This window comes from Vipera ursinii, assembly GCF_947247035.1.
Source record: "Vipera ursinii genome assembly, chromosome: Z".
Lineage (NCBI taxonomy): Eukaryota > Metazoa > Chordata > Lepidosauria > Squamata > Viperidae > Vipera > Vipera ursinii.
In genome coordinates this window covers 89,105,346-89,122,805 of record NC_139517.1, presented here as the reverse complement: position 1 = coordinate 89,122,805, position 17,460 = coordinate 89,105,346, and the positions used below count along the sequence as shown (strand labels likewise).

At 36.4% G+C, this 17,460-nt stretch overlaps 1 protein-coding gene across 2 annotated transcripts in view; it reads right to left on the bottom strand.

Moving 5' to 3' along the window:
- SKAP2 (src kinase associated phosphoprotein 2) overlaps nt 1-17,455 on the bottom strand; it is a 143,698-nt gene extending 126,243 nt beyond the window's left edge. For both annotated transcript variants that reach the window (XM_083376690.1, XM_083376691.1), the window contains exons 1-3: nt 17,324-17,455; nt 10,958-11,063; nt 2,955-2,980 (exon numbers count right to left, since the gene is read on the bottom strand). In XM_083376690.1, the coding sequence (XP_083232816.1) occupies nt 2,955-2,980; nt 10,958-11,063; nt 17,324-17,375 (184 nt within the window). In that variant the 5' untranslated portion in view covers nt 17,376-17,455. The remainder of the gene's footprint in view (nt 1-2,954; nt 2,981-10,957; nt 11,064-17,323) is intronic.
- Nucleotides 17,456-17,460: the final 5 nt, after the last annotated feature.

The following is a 17,460-nucleotide window of genomic DNA, read 5'->3' as shown; positions in this document are numbered from 1 at the left end:
ATTTCATCCTCCTAGGATAGACAAACACACATTCTCTCTCTCTCTCTCTCTCTCTCTCTCTCTCTCTCTCTCTCTCTCTCTCTCTCCAAAACTATATGCATATTTGTAAATGCATGTGTGTATGCATGTGTGCGTGTGTGTATATACAGGGGGAGGAGGGGGGGACAGAGAGGAAGAGAGAGAGAAACTCAAGTAGCTTCAGATACATACGGTAATTACGGTAAAAAAGACAGACTTGAGTATCACCTAGCTTGGATTTTAACAACTCTCACCCTGTCACATCCTCACAAAATTGTTCCCATGGAGAATGTAACCAGTCACAAAATATCATCTAATAGAATATAAATAAAGTACTGCTAGTTGCCACCCACCATTTTATATTCAAATAATCGCTCTGGGAATTATCTGGGGAATACACATTTTACAGGCTTGAATCTGCAGCATACAAGCTTCCAATTCTTTTTTTATTATTATTAAAAGTAAGGGAAACCTTAGAATTAGGTAGTGAAAGAAACTTGGTGGACATCAAATTATTTGTTAGGTAGACCATTGTCCTTGAAAGCTACATAGAAACCCAGAATCTAAAAAATCCAAGCACACAAAGAATAATGCACAGAACACATAAATGGCAAAGCACTTGACTCACATATTAAGGCAAGAGTAATGGGTCCAGGAAACAGGATGACAATACAACCATGTGCTGCGATAAATTCACGCACTCTTGGTACATAAGGTGATATATTCCTTTTAGTATGTCGGGAACATCTCCAACTTTCATAGGTTTAACAGCTTTCCCACAGGAAGCAATAAGGATATTATGCATGTACAAGATTTTATGAATGAGTCTACCCTAATAAACCATCTGTTTAGGATCTAGATGGTTATATCCATGCTTGAAGGAATGCTTTTATGCAGATGCACTTTAAGTATTACAATATATCAGAAAGTCAACCTGATATTTAAGTACACATTGCTAGACAGTCTTTGTAATACTACCCTTTCTCCAATCCCTATCCCCACGATCACATTATTGCAGCAAAAAGCAATAAGGTTCTTATAAAAGGGAAGAAAAGAAAGAAAATGTATTTATTTTGTTAAAAGAAAAGAAAAAATCCCAACAAAAACTTTTTAAATCTGGGAGCAATTCAAACTAGCAGGTGTTCAAATTATGACAACTTTAAAATGCTCTAAATTTTAAAATTCAAAAGATAAAATCTGTACTACATTAAACAGAAGGATTCCAAGCTGAAAGCATCCCCATTTTGAATTCAAAACATGTATTTTAAAATCAGAAAGGGACAAAAACAAAGAAACATTTTCTTCTGTTTAGAAACATAGCAGGATACTTCCCAACAAAATTGGCAAGACAAGTTTTGAGTACAGAGTTTTGAGTCCAAAGGACCTCATGGTCTTTAGCAGTCAACAAGATTTGTTTTTAAAAATGTTGCTACCCAGCATCTCACTAACCTATCTGGATAGGCAGTCTGATTCCTGTATATGAAAATTATTCTCAGTTTGGGATCAATTTGTAGAATGCTTTAGGCAAATATTGATATTTACTTTTTATTCACTGGTTTGAAAAATGTAAAATCCAAATTGGATTACATTAGAAAATCAGAAAGCCTTCTTTTCTCCTTTTGCATCTAAACTCAGTGATCAAACCAATTCTAGGAACACTCTATACCTGGACATAATTCTGAAAATGAACACACAAATTCCAAAAACAATTGAACAAAGTTGTTGTTTCAGTGACAGGCAGCTGAACATTGTTTGTACAGCATCCTGACAATATCTTGTCTTAAGGCAGGCCTATAAACTTTGTCATAAAATGAAATAAATAAATGTTACTCTTTCTGGCTATTGCCCTACTTGTGGGAGGGGGAGAATCTACTGTAGTTCCACAGATGCTTTCTTGACCTCATGCTGTGACCCTTATACCAGCATTCACAGGCTGCAGGTCATGACCTCATGAATTAGCATCATGAAAATAAGGGCCATTTCAGGTTCAGCTTCAAAACAGGCCACTGTATCAGGCTATTTTTAATGAGATTGTAAGGTCTGTTTCGAGAAATCCATTAGAAGATAATATGCAAGCCAGATTTCAGCTTCCGATTATTTCAACTCTTGTTCTGAAATTCTAAACCACGAAAATGAAACTATGATTTCTGCAAATGTAACTGCAAGTTGTTGCCTAGCTTTTCTGGGAGAAAATATTCATGGTATTTGCTACATTTTGCTTCTATTTGACCATTTATATTTTGGACATATCTTAGGCTGATGCTTTCATTTTGTCTGTTTTTTAAACTTGCAGTCATAGATCAAGAAATACAAAAGAAACATGTTAAGAACCAGATAAAAAGAGGAAAGTAAAATTCACATCCAGAAGCAGAGTACTTCTTTTGTTGGATCAAAATCTGATTTCTGTTCTTGGAAAATGTCTTGGAAAATTCATTGACAGAAGTGCAATATCCCTGCTTCTATTTTTCTGTAAAAGGGTCAATATCATGACTTAAGGATTCCACTGTATTTGTCCAGCAAAGAAGTAATCAGTTGCTTATAAGAGACTTCTTTTAAAAAAATTTTTTCCAAAACAGCAGTAAGTAAAGCATCACAGTAAGCAAAGTGGAGAATATTTTAAACACTTTCATTAAATTTAGAATATTAGGAAGGTTGTAAGACCCTGTCAATGACAATACCCAGTGATTTCATTTGAAATATTTTTCTCTCTCCCATTTTTTAGTTCTTGGTTAGTGTGCCTTTTTGTTTTATAAAAGCAGCAAAACAAAAAGGAAATGGAAAGGCTTCCATTATTTTGTCCAGCAGGGGGAGCCAGCATACCCAGCCATGCCATATGTGCACAGTCTGAGGTGATTGAATGCACTTAAGATCAGTTTGGAAGCTCAGTAGTAATAAAAAATATTTAAGCCACATGCAAATAAAAAATGTATTCTTACCTCTTTCAGGAAGTTCTTCTGGGTAGCTGCAGGAAAGGAAACAGAAGGGGTGGGAAAAGAGGACAAGGTAAGTGTTTGCAAATCTAAAGAAAAGTGCATGTTTTTTCAGGTTAACAAAATGATACCCCACAACTAATTACCAGAAGGCACTTTGGGTAACACTACCTCAAAAATATGATCTAAGGTTTGAAGAAGTTTTTCATGAGATTAATAGTTGCATATTTGTAATGAACAAATAATGACTGTATTATGTTGCACCTAAGCTTCAATTGAAAACATCCATATATTAATATGGAAAACAGAAAAAAAATCATCACTACTCTGAAAAATTCACAATATGTTTAAGAAAGATTAAGGTAATGCTTAGATAAGTTAAAGAACAATAAAAACAATTACAGAAAGTTAAATCTAACAACAGTATCTTGAGGACAACACAAATATACACCTGTAAAGATGTTGCTGAATACAAGACAGAAAAGGAAACATACAATAGCTGGGTCAGGATGATTTGTGAATCTGCACTGATAGTGGGATATTATTTCCTGACATTCAGTGGTTCATGCCCTGTTATTATTATAATAACAGCAAGTATTAACTTTTTCTACTTGTTTTTTATTTTAATATATTGCACATGCCTAGAGATGCTCATTCCAAGGAAGTGAGTTATAAATTAAAAAACTAAATAAACAACAATGGACAACAAACCGTATCCATATAAATACCACCCAAGCAGAAGAGCAAAAAGCTAAGGGATAGATGCTGCACTTTTATTGTGCTAAAGCAGACATGTCAAACACAAGGCCCGGGGGGCGGATCTGGCCCGCGAGGTGGTTTCATGTGGCCCGCGAAGCCATCCTGGAAACAGTGAGGGAACAGCCCCACTGCCTTGGCCCTAGCCCAGAGACCCTCCTCCTGCCAGAGACCCTCAGATCTGTCCCACTCCTGCCCAGGCCCCCATAGGCACCCTTGATGCGAACGATGTAGAGCTGGCCACGCCCACCCAGTAGGCCATACGCACTCTAGCCATGCCCACCCAGTAGGCCACGCCCACCCTGGCCATACCCACCTGGCCCCGAGGGCAACCGCAATGCTGATGCGGCCCTCAATGAAATTGAGTTTGACACCCCTGTGCTAAAGCATCCCTGGACAAGAATCTGATCTATTATTACCATAAGCAAGCCACATCACACAACTATTCTAGTATCATTTGGTACATTTTGTTATATTCCTCAAGTCTGGCTCTGGTGTTAAAATGTTGGACACAATAAGCATTTTATCAGTGTTAAATGATATAGTGGTAGGTGCAAATTATCCTAGGTAAATATTATTCTTGATAAGGAAGAAAGTTATGCTGGCAAAAAGCCAAGCTATCAGTGATGAATCATATTCATCATGGCAACAACCTCTTATATTGCTTATCTATTTTGTCACTTCTCCAGACAACCACGGCAGCACAACAGTCAGATATAATACTGTAAGCAAGTAGAACATGGATAAACCATGTATCAGACAAGAATAGCAAAACATAAAGGTTTTCAGCGCACATCAAGTTTCTTTCAAAAGCGTTATCTACTTTCATAAAGTCCAGAGAAATATTACTTTGATCTTTTGCAATGCCTCATTTTGTAAGAAATAATGGTTCATGGTAAGATTTATATAATTAAGCAAATAGTCACCCTAGAATGAATGTAGCATGAGTTCCAGCGTTGCTAATTTCTGATACGGAAGGCACCATTTCAAAAATTTCAGATTTATCAAATGCTTCTGTAAACATTGGTTGCAAAGAAGAACAAGACTAGATACCAAGTATTAGAAATTTCCAAGAATCCCAACAATAATAGATCAACAATGAAACTTATTACCTAGACTGCTTTGGGCATCAAATCATAAAGCAGACAACTATCTGTCAGGAACACTTTAACTGGGATTCCTGCCCTAAGCAGAGTGTTGGACTTGATGGCCTACAGGGTCCTGTCCAACACTAAGATTCAATTCAATCCTATACTGGATTGTGAGGATTCTTGAAAAAGAGATTTACTTCATTGAATTACAGAACATTACTTGTTAGCAACACTTTTAAAAACCTGTCTTGCTAAGAATGTCTGAAGTTACTTTTCTGACATCTAATATAAGCCATCATTACATCACTTCATTTCAAAAACCATGAACCATTCACAAACTGCCAGAACTGCAGCCAACTCCAAGCAACAGAAAAGAAAACAAAAAAGGCAAAGCGGCAGAAATATAACAATCCTTTTAGTCTGTTAAGAGCCATGGTGACACAGTGGTTAGAAAGCAGCATTCAGTTTTGCGCAGTAGCGCAGCAGCTGAGGAATCCTGGGGCTCCGCAGCCTACAGCTGATTTTTTTTCTGTTTAGAGAACCTAAATGGGCCTGCCCTAAACTCTCCCCAGAGAAGCAACAAAGAAGGAGGAGTGCCCCGCCAACCATGGAGAGACGCTGTCGATCTGGTCGTCCAGGGAAAGCTCTCCAGAAACCAGCAAAAAAAGGCTAGCTTCACTCCAGAGTCTAGTCCAGGCCACAAGCAGCCAAAGCCAAAAAGCAGTAATTTAAGCTTGATTGTAAACAACATGTTTGGAACTGGGTAAGAATACTGATTCTCTCTCTTCTACTCAATAATTGATTTCCCAGAGGAAAAAACCCAAGAAGCAACAATCCTCCGAAAGTGAGGAGGGGGATTTTTGCTCCACCCTCCCACAGACGGAAGTGGTGAATTAAACTTTTACAGGGGACAGTAATACCTTGAAATGAAATGAAATGAATATAAGACTTAAATCTGGATAAGTTTCAAATTGGTGGAATTAGTTTCTTATCAAAAGATTACTGATGAAAACAGAAGAAATTGCTTGTTATGAAAACTGAAAAATGAACTGGTACTGACATCTAGTGGTGGATGAAAATATACAATTGTAGTTGCTCTGATACAGGAATTGGCAGAAAGCCCAGAAAAAAAGATAACCTGTTTTTGTGACCTTCTATGTTTTAACTAAATGGAGAATAGTTGCAACAAAGAAAACATTTTGAGCTATCTACAAAGCGAGAACCATAAACCTTAGGGGAAAAAACTGATCTTCTTGGATTATAAATACTTATTGAACTGTGACTCTAAAGCTGTTTGCAGAGAAAGGAAAACTTGGAATTTTTGGCTATCATGGAACACCAGAGATCTTCAGAAAGAACATATTAAGAAAAACAAACACTTTCCAGGAGGAAATGTATGCTATGCTACAACTAATACAAATGACAATGACTTCAAACCACGAGGAAATTAAAAACAACTTTGAAAATATAAATGAACACATCTTCAATTTAATCTCACAACAAAAACTCTCAAAAAATAAAAAAGAGAGCAATCAAATAAAGCAGACAATTGAACACAACCCAAAGGAAAGAGACTTAAAGATAGAACCCAACAATGGAAGCAATTATGGCTTAACCCAGGCCAAGAAAAACTTGCAGACATGGAAAAGATAACCTCCACTTAAAGATTGCAAAATAAGCCTGAGAACAAGAAAAAAGATTCAACAAAATGGATTACAGAGCTGTCAGGAGAACTATAAGAACTTGATAAAAAATTATAACAGAAATTGAGAAAGAAAGAAAAAGATTTTCAATTAATACAAAGGGGCAAAACCTTCCTACAAAAACATCTTACTTGACTTGTCTCTTGTACCTACAACATCTACAAGACTATGGGAAGACCTTCTGGTCCAGTGGAGCATACTGATTAGGAAAGTTATTTGGCAAAGAAGAAGAAGTTAGAATTAAGAAATTAGATGATGGGATTAATTAGATGGAATATCTAAAGATTAAACACGTTTGAATTTGATTAAAGAAATAGAAAAATTCTGGATATAAATGAATTTTAGTTTAAGATGGGCCCCTCAAGTAACACAGTATTTTTTATGATATGAGAAATATAAAAATGTTGGGTTTATATGAGGGAAATGTTTTAGATACTTACAGTAAGTGTACTTGATTTTGAGAAAATTTCAATTGATAAGAATGTTTTGAATGGATTTAAAAGATTAGATTATTGGATTTATTAGATGGGATACTTAAAGATTAAACATTTGTTTGAATATGATTAAAAAGAACAGAAAAATTCTGAATATAAATGTATTTTAGCTTATAAAAATTCAATAAAACTAAACTAAACTAAACTAACAGGGGCATGTTTCTCAAGTAGTATACTATTTCCCCTTTTTTCTTCTCTTTTTTTGTTTTTGTTTTAAGATATGAGAAATGTAAAATTGTTGGGATGATTTGTATGAGGAAAAAGATTTAAATACGTAAATGTAATTAACTGATGAAATCTTAACTGGTAAGAATGTTTTGAATGCGGGGAAAACAAATTTAAACAGGAACTCTGAAAACAGGATTTATGACAAGGTAATGGGGCTACCCTTGAAGACCACTCGGAGGCTCCAACTGGTACAGAATGCAGCCGCGAGAGTTGTATTGGGAGTTTCCCGATACTCCCATGTCACACCTTTGCTCCGCGAGCTGCATTGGCTACCAGTTGTCTTCCGGGTGAGGTTCAAGGTATTGGTAAATGACCCTTCATGGCATGGGTCCGGAATACCTTGGGGAGCACCTGCAGCCGGCGTCAACTTCCCTCCGCCCAGTACGCTCCCACAGAGAGGGCCTCCTCAGGGTGCCACCGGTCAAAGAATGCCAACTGGTGGCCCCCAGGGGGAGGGCGTTCTCTGTGGGTGCACCGGATTTATGGAACCATCTTCCGGTCGAGCTCCGGGTGGCGCCCGATCTCCGCTCCTTCCGGCGCGATCTTAAAACCCATCTCTTTAAACAAGCTGGCCTGGCCTGATGGGACGGGGTGGGATTTTTATAAATGAACTTTAATTTTAATTTGTATTAATTTATGGGCATTGTTTAATCACGTTTTTATAATTTTTATTTTTTGTATCTAGTTTTTATGTATTGCCCTGTTCACCGCCCTGAGTCCTCTGGGAGAAGGGCGGTATATAAATTAAATTAATAAATTAATTAATAAATAATTAAGATGATCAATTAGAAATGAAGCTGTGGTTGTTACTTGTAAAAATACTACAAAAATGTTTATATTCAATTGTTATCAAAATACTAAGAAGTGTACTAACTCATGTTTGATAAAAGAAAATATTGGAAGAAGAGAAAATCAAGGAAAGCTACTATGTGGATTATGGAATTATAGAAATTAACTGCTATTGTTTTTTTAAATATAAACCCAGACAACATGCTGTTTACCAAATATTAAGGTGATTATGTTAAAAATAATAAAATATATTTTTAAAAAGCAGCATTCTAGGTCATAATTGTATCACTAGATTATTGCTAAACATTTTTACATGACCTCTATAAACATTTCTTAATGAATTTTTAGACATTATTTATTTTATTAAATTTATATACCGCCCTATTCCCGTAGGACTCAGGGCGGTTTACAGGGAAGATTAAAAACATAACATACAAAAATTAAAATCAGATTAAAACAATTAATTAAATCAAGTCCCCAAAATTTAAAACTAAAACCCAATAAAAAATTAAAACCCCTCAGCCTGGGCCAGACAGCTCGAAGAACCAAGTTTATATCAGTTGTCCATGTTTAATTTGAAAAGAAAAATATTATATATTTCCACCATAATATATAATATAGATTATATAATAATAATCTGCTTTTTAAAGCATTCTGAGAAGCAAGACAGGAAATATACAGTTAGCAACAAAATTTTAAAAATTAACTTTACATGAATGAAAGCAAATATATATGTCTCAGGGTAATGTTGTGAGATCTAGTCAGCCCTAAGGACCAGAAGTTTAGTCTACTGAGTTTTAGGACTCATGCTGGAGCCCATCCTCATAGTTTCATGATTTTTGTCCTGCTAAGATTGTTTGTATACTGAGGAGGGACAGATGTAAATAGGGATACTACATCAAAGGAGACCATGAACTTGTCAGGAGTCACATTTAAGCCTTGTAGTTTTATTAAAACCTATGTGGATATTGTGTGGATATTGTGACCGTGATGTTCGAGGGTGGGATCAGGAAATTTAAACATTGTGCCAGCCATTTAGCCAGGTTGTAGATAGGAGTATTTCAAGCACCACAGTAGGTCTGAGGGGTACTCCTATTTTCTGTATCTTGGAGAGTCCATAAAATCTCACTTGGACGGCATTTGTTCCTCTAATTTTTCAACATTTCCATTATACAGTTCTTTTGTTTGAGTTGGCTGAGATAAGCATTCAACTGTGTGTCCATTGTTTGCATCTCTGATGTCTTTGCTGGTCTGTGTACTGAGGAACCATTAAGTAAGGCAAATGCCTTCATTTCATAATATATAAAGTTCATCATCACCATTGAAACTGCCTTTATCTGCTGGTTAAAGTAATAATGTCCTGATCTTGTTTCAGGTCTTTCAAGGTGCATTGATCCATTGGCTGAGTATATTGTTTGGTTTGTGTGCAACAACCACCACTCCGATACATTTTGTCTGACAGCATGTTTTTCTGGCTGTTGTATCTCTACCGTTTTGAATATGGATTCTAACACTGCTATGAATTCTCTTGTTGTGGTGTCACATGTGTTAAACCCTCATCATGTTCAAGTATTCATCATTCCTGCTGGCTTAATTGTTCGTTAATTAAATTATGGTTCAAGTTCACACAAGTTTAGAAGCATGGCTTTAACTTTTGAATTTTATCCCTTTTTTGCCTGTCTTTCTTTTTAAAAGAGTCCTAATAACATTCTCTAGGTGGGCGATTAGTTCTTCATAATGATAGCTGCTTTATACTTGCCCAATCCTAGATGGCAGTCATTGATTAAGACCTCTAACATACGTTTGCTGAATGCTTTTGCCATACATCTGCCCATCTCCATTAACCAGTAGTTAGTATTGTAGGCTATGTGAAATAACCCCTTTCCAAGTGCATCAGTGTAGGGGCAGGATGGCCACTGCAAAGTGATACAGTCAGAAAGCACCATATCTTATGACTTCATCACTTAGTGACAGCAATCCAGGCAGTCACGGCTACCATAACGTTGAGGTATGCAGTTTGTTAAGTGGGGAGCAGTGGGAATCCCAGGTAAGGAGTGCAGGGGTGTAAATCAGGGATGGGGGAAGCCTGAAAAGACCAAGTACAGGTTGCATTTATGTTGGGAGATGGGGCTGCTGAAGAATGACATAAATGCAGGAAGGCCAGGGAAAAGGAGGGCATGCTGCATGCAAGTGACAGGGGAAGAAGGCATGCTGTGAGTATGTAAGTAAAAGGAGGAAGAAGGGAACAGTGCAAGTGAAGGAGGAAGGCAGGCAGAGTACACTCAAGCAAAGGGGGAAGGAGGGTACTGAGTGAAAGGAAGATGATCTGATAGATACAAAGGGGGAAGTAAGTTGTGGTGCACATGAAGGGGTAAAAACAAAGAAAACTGGGGGCGGGAGGGGGAGAGACTTACCCAAGAGACTTATCATTTTCCCTGCCAGCTTCTTTATTGACTTTGCTTGTGGGAAGCTGGGACGATCACAAATGGTAAATTGTGACATGACTGCAGGACACAGCAACTGATCTTAAGTGCAAGATGGTTGTCAAACACCTGAAGTTTGTTCACGTGACCACTCCAATGATCAGAACTTCAAAGACTGATTTTAAGTCCCTTCATTCAGCGCCATCATAGCTTTTTTGAATGGTTGCTGAACTATGGACATTAAGCGAGGACTACCTGTAGCTATATTTCTTCCGCTGCCTATTAGAGAAGAGCAGGCTGATGATAGGAGCTTGAGTTTCCCATGTCTCCTTTGTTTGGAATATGAAATATGATGGTATATAAAGCTGAATAAATAATGATTTAATTTATACTGGAGCCTTTATTAATTTATTCAGTTTTCTTATTAATAAAGGAGAAATTACAAGGATAGCCTATTCCACAGATTGGTTGCAAACTGATATACTTTCTATATTAAATGTATTTTATACAAGCATGATTACTTACTTAGACCTGATGTCTTTCATCTTCTTAACCAAAGCATCCCTCTTTTCCCTTGCTCTTTTGGATAAATTTTCATCTTTTAGGATATCTGATATGAATGTGTCAACATCTAAATCATGAAAGAATAAAGAGAGAGATGAGTCAAAAAAAGAAATACTAATTTTCAGATGATTAATACCTCTATTTTAGTTTTTTTTTTCATAAAGCAGTAACAGCCAAACTATTTAATGGGAGTTACTTTATCAGTTCCAGGCATAAAATAATTGAAAGATATTTCAAACTGTAAATTGAATAGATTTGTTCACTGCTCTGCTTATGCTTAGCACAGCAAATGCTGTTTTGACATTTGCTATGATTCAATGAACAAAAGCCTAACAAGTTTTTATAAACTGTCAAAACATATAAAATATATGCACCCCACCCATTACTCAAAGAATAAAGTCTAGAAGATGATAAACTGCTTCAACTCATATGTGACTGTCACAGAATCAAACTTCACTTGGCACTTTTATTAACAAAATAACATTTTTAAAACTGTGATTTCTTTGTCTATCTTAAAGTTGATCTATCCTGAAATCCTGAGTGTAAAAATTTGGAAAGTGAAATGGTAGTAAATCTCAAAGCTACCAACAGAATCACCTTGTGCATAGAACAACTGCTAATATGAATACTAAAACAACATAATATCTATGATAAAACAAAGAGAACTAGTAAGTTTCAGTGTAAAACTATCACTAAATATGGCAATACTGTAAACTCATATACATACACAAGTAAAATGCCATTTCCATTTTTAGTTTTTAATGTCTTTTGATGCATAACTTTACCTTGATACACATTAATTTAATCTGGATGTACTGTTAAAGAGAATTCTCTGTAATGCACCCTGGAGAGGCCATCAGCCGGTTACAGATATTACATTAAACCATGACTATGGTTAACTACAGTTAAATACACAGTTGGTAGTTCACACATCATTCTGACCCAATGGTTTATCAATACCTATAGGTGTGTTGATGCAACAGTCTAAACCAGAGTCCCTAACCCCCGGTCTGTGGAATGGCACCGGGCCGCGGCATGCCACAAACTGGTCCACACAAACAAACAAAGCCCCATCCACAGGATGCAAGGCAGTACATGAAACCACACACCCTCCAGTTTGCAGAAAAACCTCTCTTCACGGAACCGGTCCCTAGTGCTCAAATGGTTGGGGACCTCTGGTCTAAACCAAAGAAACCATATTATGACTTTGATGTTAGTGAGTTCAAATGTTCATGTATGTATGCTTCTTTTGCTATGCAAAATATAGTTTGGTTTAGTAGCAGTAGCAGATCCCCATACATAGACAGTAAATTGCTTTACGTTTATTATGAACACCAGGTTTTAAAGGACAAGTGATGCAGGGGTTGTCCTATTTGTTCTCTAAAAACATAAACCTGATCATGTTACAAATAGTCTGCTGGATTATCCTTTTGGTCTCACCCAGAACTGCTTTTCTTACATAACAAGTTCAATTCGCATCAAAAATAGCTATGCAATCTAGTTGTTCAGTTGACTGAAGAATAGATTTTTTCTGGCTATAATGAGGCAATTATTCAGTTAATGGCAGGCTGAAATTAGACAGGCTGGTTGTTATACATAACCACATTCACTGCATGGTTGGGCTAATGCCTAATCTGAGTTAGCACACAACACTTGTATTTCAAAAATTTTCATAAATAGTGATTGTCACAGCCCAATGGAATATGAGTAGAAACAGTTCATACTAGGTCTTACATAAAAGGATAGAAAAATCTGCAATGCATATTCATAAGATATTGGTCTATAAATAAATTAACAAAATATTGGTAAATGGGAGCAGTGATACTTAGGCAACCAAAAAGATTAATTTCCGAATTTAAATAAAAGATTCTAAAATAACAATTACCTCTTTATATAACTTTCATCTCAAAGCAGAAAACCAAATAACTAACTAGGAATAAACTCCGCGTAATCGTGTTATTTGGCTGACAAATTTGGCATAACCCAAGTCTGTTACTGGCTTGGAGCCCACACTGTCATTCTTCTATTTCATCAGCAGAAATTGACTCTTAATGCTCCTGGTCTATCTTATGGCCACTCAGAAGGGAGGGAGGGAGGGAGAGAGGGAGGAAAGAAGGAAGGAAGACATTGTATTGAGAAAAACTGAGTACCTTTTTCTTAGAAGTTGAGTCATGTTATATTTTAAGCAAAAAAATACCATTTTCATTCAAAATTGTCTCTGAATAACTGAATAAAAGCAAACAGAATCACAAGACGGCTAGACTCAATATTACTTTTAAAAGAAATCAATGGGGCAGCAAGTGTATAAACATAGCATACCCCGTTTTTTATTCCTGATATGGGACACTATAACCTCATAGGAAAGACGAAGACTCTTCTTGTAATACTACAGGTTATTTAAAAAATGTTTCTCTTCTTTCACTTCAATGTATCTCTTTTCATTTCAGCACTCTTTAAGACAGTGGCCCCCAAACTTTGGGCACCAGGGACTGATCCTGTGGTGATAGTGTTTTCTGTGGATCAGAGGGGACATGGTTTCACATGCTCCCTGCATCCCGTGATGGGGCTTCCCTTGTTTGCATGGTCCGATTTCTGGCATGCCGCAGCCCAGTGCCAATCCACAGACCGGGGTTTGGAGACCCCTGTTTTGAGAGATAGTAATCAGCTTAAATTATATCACATAATGATCATGTCTTTTTCAATTATCCAGAACTCTTCTGTAATGAACATCCATTTCAGGAATATTCAGACTAAAAACAAACACTATAAAAAGTGTGATCTTTATGTCTGAGAGCTAAACGTAGAAAATATAAAACTCTACTCTGTATAGATTGCATTAATGGACCATTGTCAAGAGAAATAAAGGAGTATGACTGCTGCTCTTTTCATTTTGGCAGCTAAAACGGTTTCATGTGCTCAAATAGATAATCCATATTCATGACTCACAATCATGAAAGTTAAATTAAGTTGTAACTCCTAAATTAAGAGGCAAGAATGAGTTCAATGGAAGAGAATAGAGTGCTTTCTGTAGAGTGCTTACTGTAAGCTTCTATTATTGCATTTCAGTGAATATTTGTGAACATATGTGCATGAAATAGATACATAATTTATGTACCCTTACACATCTGCACAAATCTCTACAAACCTACACCCACACAAATAATTCAAAAGAAGAGTTTCAGAGTTCAGAGTATAGAATTTCTCTGCACTTCATTAAAGTTTGCAAGTCATTGATCAGGAAGGCTTCTGCTTGACCATGCAAAAAGATGCCACTGCTTTTAGAGTTGCATTAAAGATATGCTACTCTGATTATTCACTTAATTAAAGCAGTGGCAACTTTTTCACATACATGGCAGAATTGTGCTTGCACAAGATCCAAAATCTAAAAAAATTAAGATCCAACTTTGGCATTTTCACGTCCTGTCATTATGTATTGGGCCTACATGACTTTAGTTAAGATTTCATTCATTCTTCCCTTTGTAACTTTTTTTCTCTTCAAGTTTCTAATTATTATTCAGTTTCTATAATTACATATCCAGCACAATACTGATGAGGGGAAGGATGGAGGGAGAGCTGGAGAAAACAATTATCTAACTGGTCCACTGTTAGGAAAGATTAGGACTTATAAAAATTAGTCCTACAACATAAGTACTTAACTGAGGACTTATTTCAGTCATTTATCATGAGAACTTTTTAGCTTGTTTTTAACTTTTGATTTATCAAGGGAAAAGTAACTCATTCATTTCTCTTTACACCTCATGACAATGTCATATTAATAAGACCATAGTTAATAGCAATACACAGAAAAGTCAGACGGGTTGGCCAAAATTTCAGTACTATGCTCCATTTGTGCTTTAGTTAAAGTCCATGCTGGCTGGAGATTTCTGGGAGTTGAGGTCACATATCTTAAAGTTGCCAAGATTGAGAATCACAGATTTAAACTAAGACCCATCATACACTGTGGATTAAATTAATTCTTAATTTAATTTTGAATATTTGTATGTATAATATACATACATATACACATTCAAAATTAAACTTATTTCCTGGCAAATAGGCTACAACCATATAGTCTCAAAATAAGCAAGCTGTCTTCTGATACAGGGTGGATTAGCATATCAAAGTAAAACATAATGTGGTTACTTTGGATTTTTTGTGCAAAACCAAAAATTAGTTTGTAGGCTATGAATAATAGGATAGCTTGCTGTACAACTCTAGCAAATTTCAATTCATTCAAGGGCTAAACCAAGTCCCAATCATAACTTGGAGCAGTTCCTAGGTTACCTCTGTTAATCTCAAAACGCTAAGCAGAGTAAGGCCCAGTCAGTTCTTAGATAGTAGGCCTCCAAGACTGTAAATTAGTCTGGGTAATCAAAAATATTCTGAAAAGAGGCAGTTCCTTCTGGTTGCTGGGAAAAAAATACAGACATTTGCATCTAGTGAGGGGAAGCTGAACTTGAAGGATTTGCATTACTGCACACTTCAAAAATGATTAATAATAATAAGTGCCTCAGATCCCACATAAATATAACACTCTTCTGCTATTCATTAAAATAGCCCAATGTTTTCACTTCATGTCTGGAAAGAATGGGCCAATGCTTTAAGGCTTACTGTTAGAAACAGCAGCATTTGTTTCAGGCTTGGTCAGAAGCCTTAATAGATTCAGTCTGACTTCATGGCTAGCTGTAGTGTTTGCCTGAGATCTAAAAGCACTTATTCAATATAATCTTTGAAGACTATGCAACCCTAATGTTTATGTGGTATAAAAGAGTATGAAATTAGATCTATTTCTATTGGCACCCAGGAAGGAATTCTTGAAAAGCTGACAGAATCACATCTTGCCAGAGCTATAAATACTTTTCAAAAGTATACTCAAGCAATCTTTCAACCTATAATTGTTGACTGAGATGTAATCGATCAAGACATATTTGGCATGTAATAATTTTTTCATGTTTTTTAAAGGAACTACAAGCCTGAGAATTCTTCTTTGAACTGTTACAGTATTCTTACTATGAACTCATACTAATCCAACCCATTCAGTAGTTATTTCATATATTTAATGTAGTTGGTTCTTGATTAAGACAATTCATGTAGTAAATTCAATATTTAAACAAAGTGTTTACAGGTATGTTTGAATAAAATTTCAGTGTAATGGATATTGGTGGGGGCAAATCAAGTTATTTGCTGAATAATATTACACAAGTCCACTTAGAGAAAGAGCCTGCTGACTTTAGAAAAATGCATTTCATTATATATGGGTACAGAATTTCAGTCAAACCTATGATAGAAATTTAGTGCTGGCATAAATATAAAACAGTCACCAATAGAAATGGGATTTTATTTCATTTGAAAGCATATAGTTGACAAGTTTTATAGTTTTATAAAACTAGGTGGCTTTCAGTCTGGTATAATGTGTGACACAGGAAATACAACACAGAGCAACCTATTTTAAGATTATGAAAATGTAAACAAATATGGAAACGTCAAAGGCTTTTTTTTTTGGGCTGAAACAAAGCCCCAATTCTGCATTTTGGACATTGGTCCAAGAAAAAAAAAATCAGGAATCCAGTTGGACTTATCCATGCATTGAGATGCTTCTACAGTACCACTCTTAGGTTCTTGGCAAAACTCTTTACATTTATAGCATCAACATTTAATAAATGCACATTTATTTTTCAAATTAAAATTTTATTATTTTTATTCTGCCTTCATTACCTTAGAAGTAATTCAAGGCACTGAACAAACATAATACTCCTTTCCCTTTATGTTTTTCTCACAACAACCCCACAACTCAAAATCACTCGGGCATTTTTATGCCTAAAGTGGAACTAGAACTCAGTCTCCTATTTCTATACCTTATCACTGGCTTTATACACCAAACTGACCTTAAGAATATATCCCAAAAATAAGACAGCAGGAGTACAAAAGCAGATTTTCCGATGAATACTGATATCAAGCTTTCCCTAGTCCAAGTCAGAGAAGCATTTGGCCATTTCTTGTCCAAATATTTAAAAAACGAACAGCTAAGCATCAGGCCACTCTGCTTTGCGACTCAGCTGCTCCTCTAAGGTAAGTTTCTTGATGACCATCGTACGGAGTCCCCCTTTTCTTTATTATTACAATTGGAAAACAAAATTTTCGAGTTTAGATCTTCGGCTTCCTTTCCAAAAAGCAATCACTCCCGCCCAGAAGTCACTTCTCTATTTCTTCTACCTTCCCTTTTCTTTCCTTACTCTCCTGTAGCCCTATCACACTGCCTCTAGCAAAGCGCTCCCTAGTCTCCCACGCTTGCAGAGTTTCCCTCCCAGCCGCGCAGGGCACATTCACCTGCAAGGAAGTTACTGATCTCCTCGGGGATGGCGGGCAAGCCCTGCATCATGACTGGGTGGTCGCACGGGATCCCCTTGCTCAGCGAAGACAAGGAAAAGATATAACCACACCCCTTTCCCAACTCCGGGAAGTTA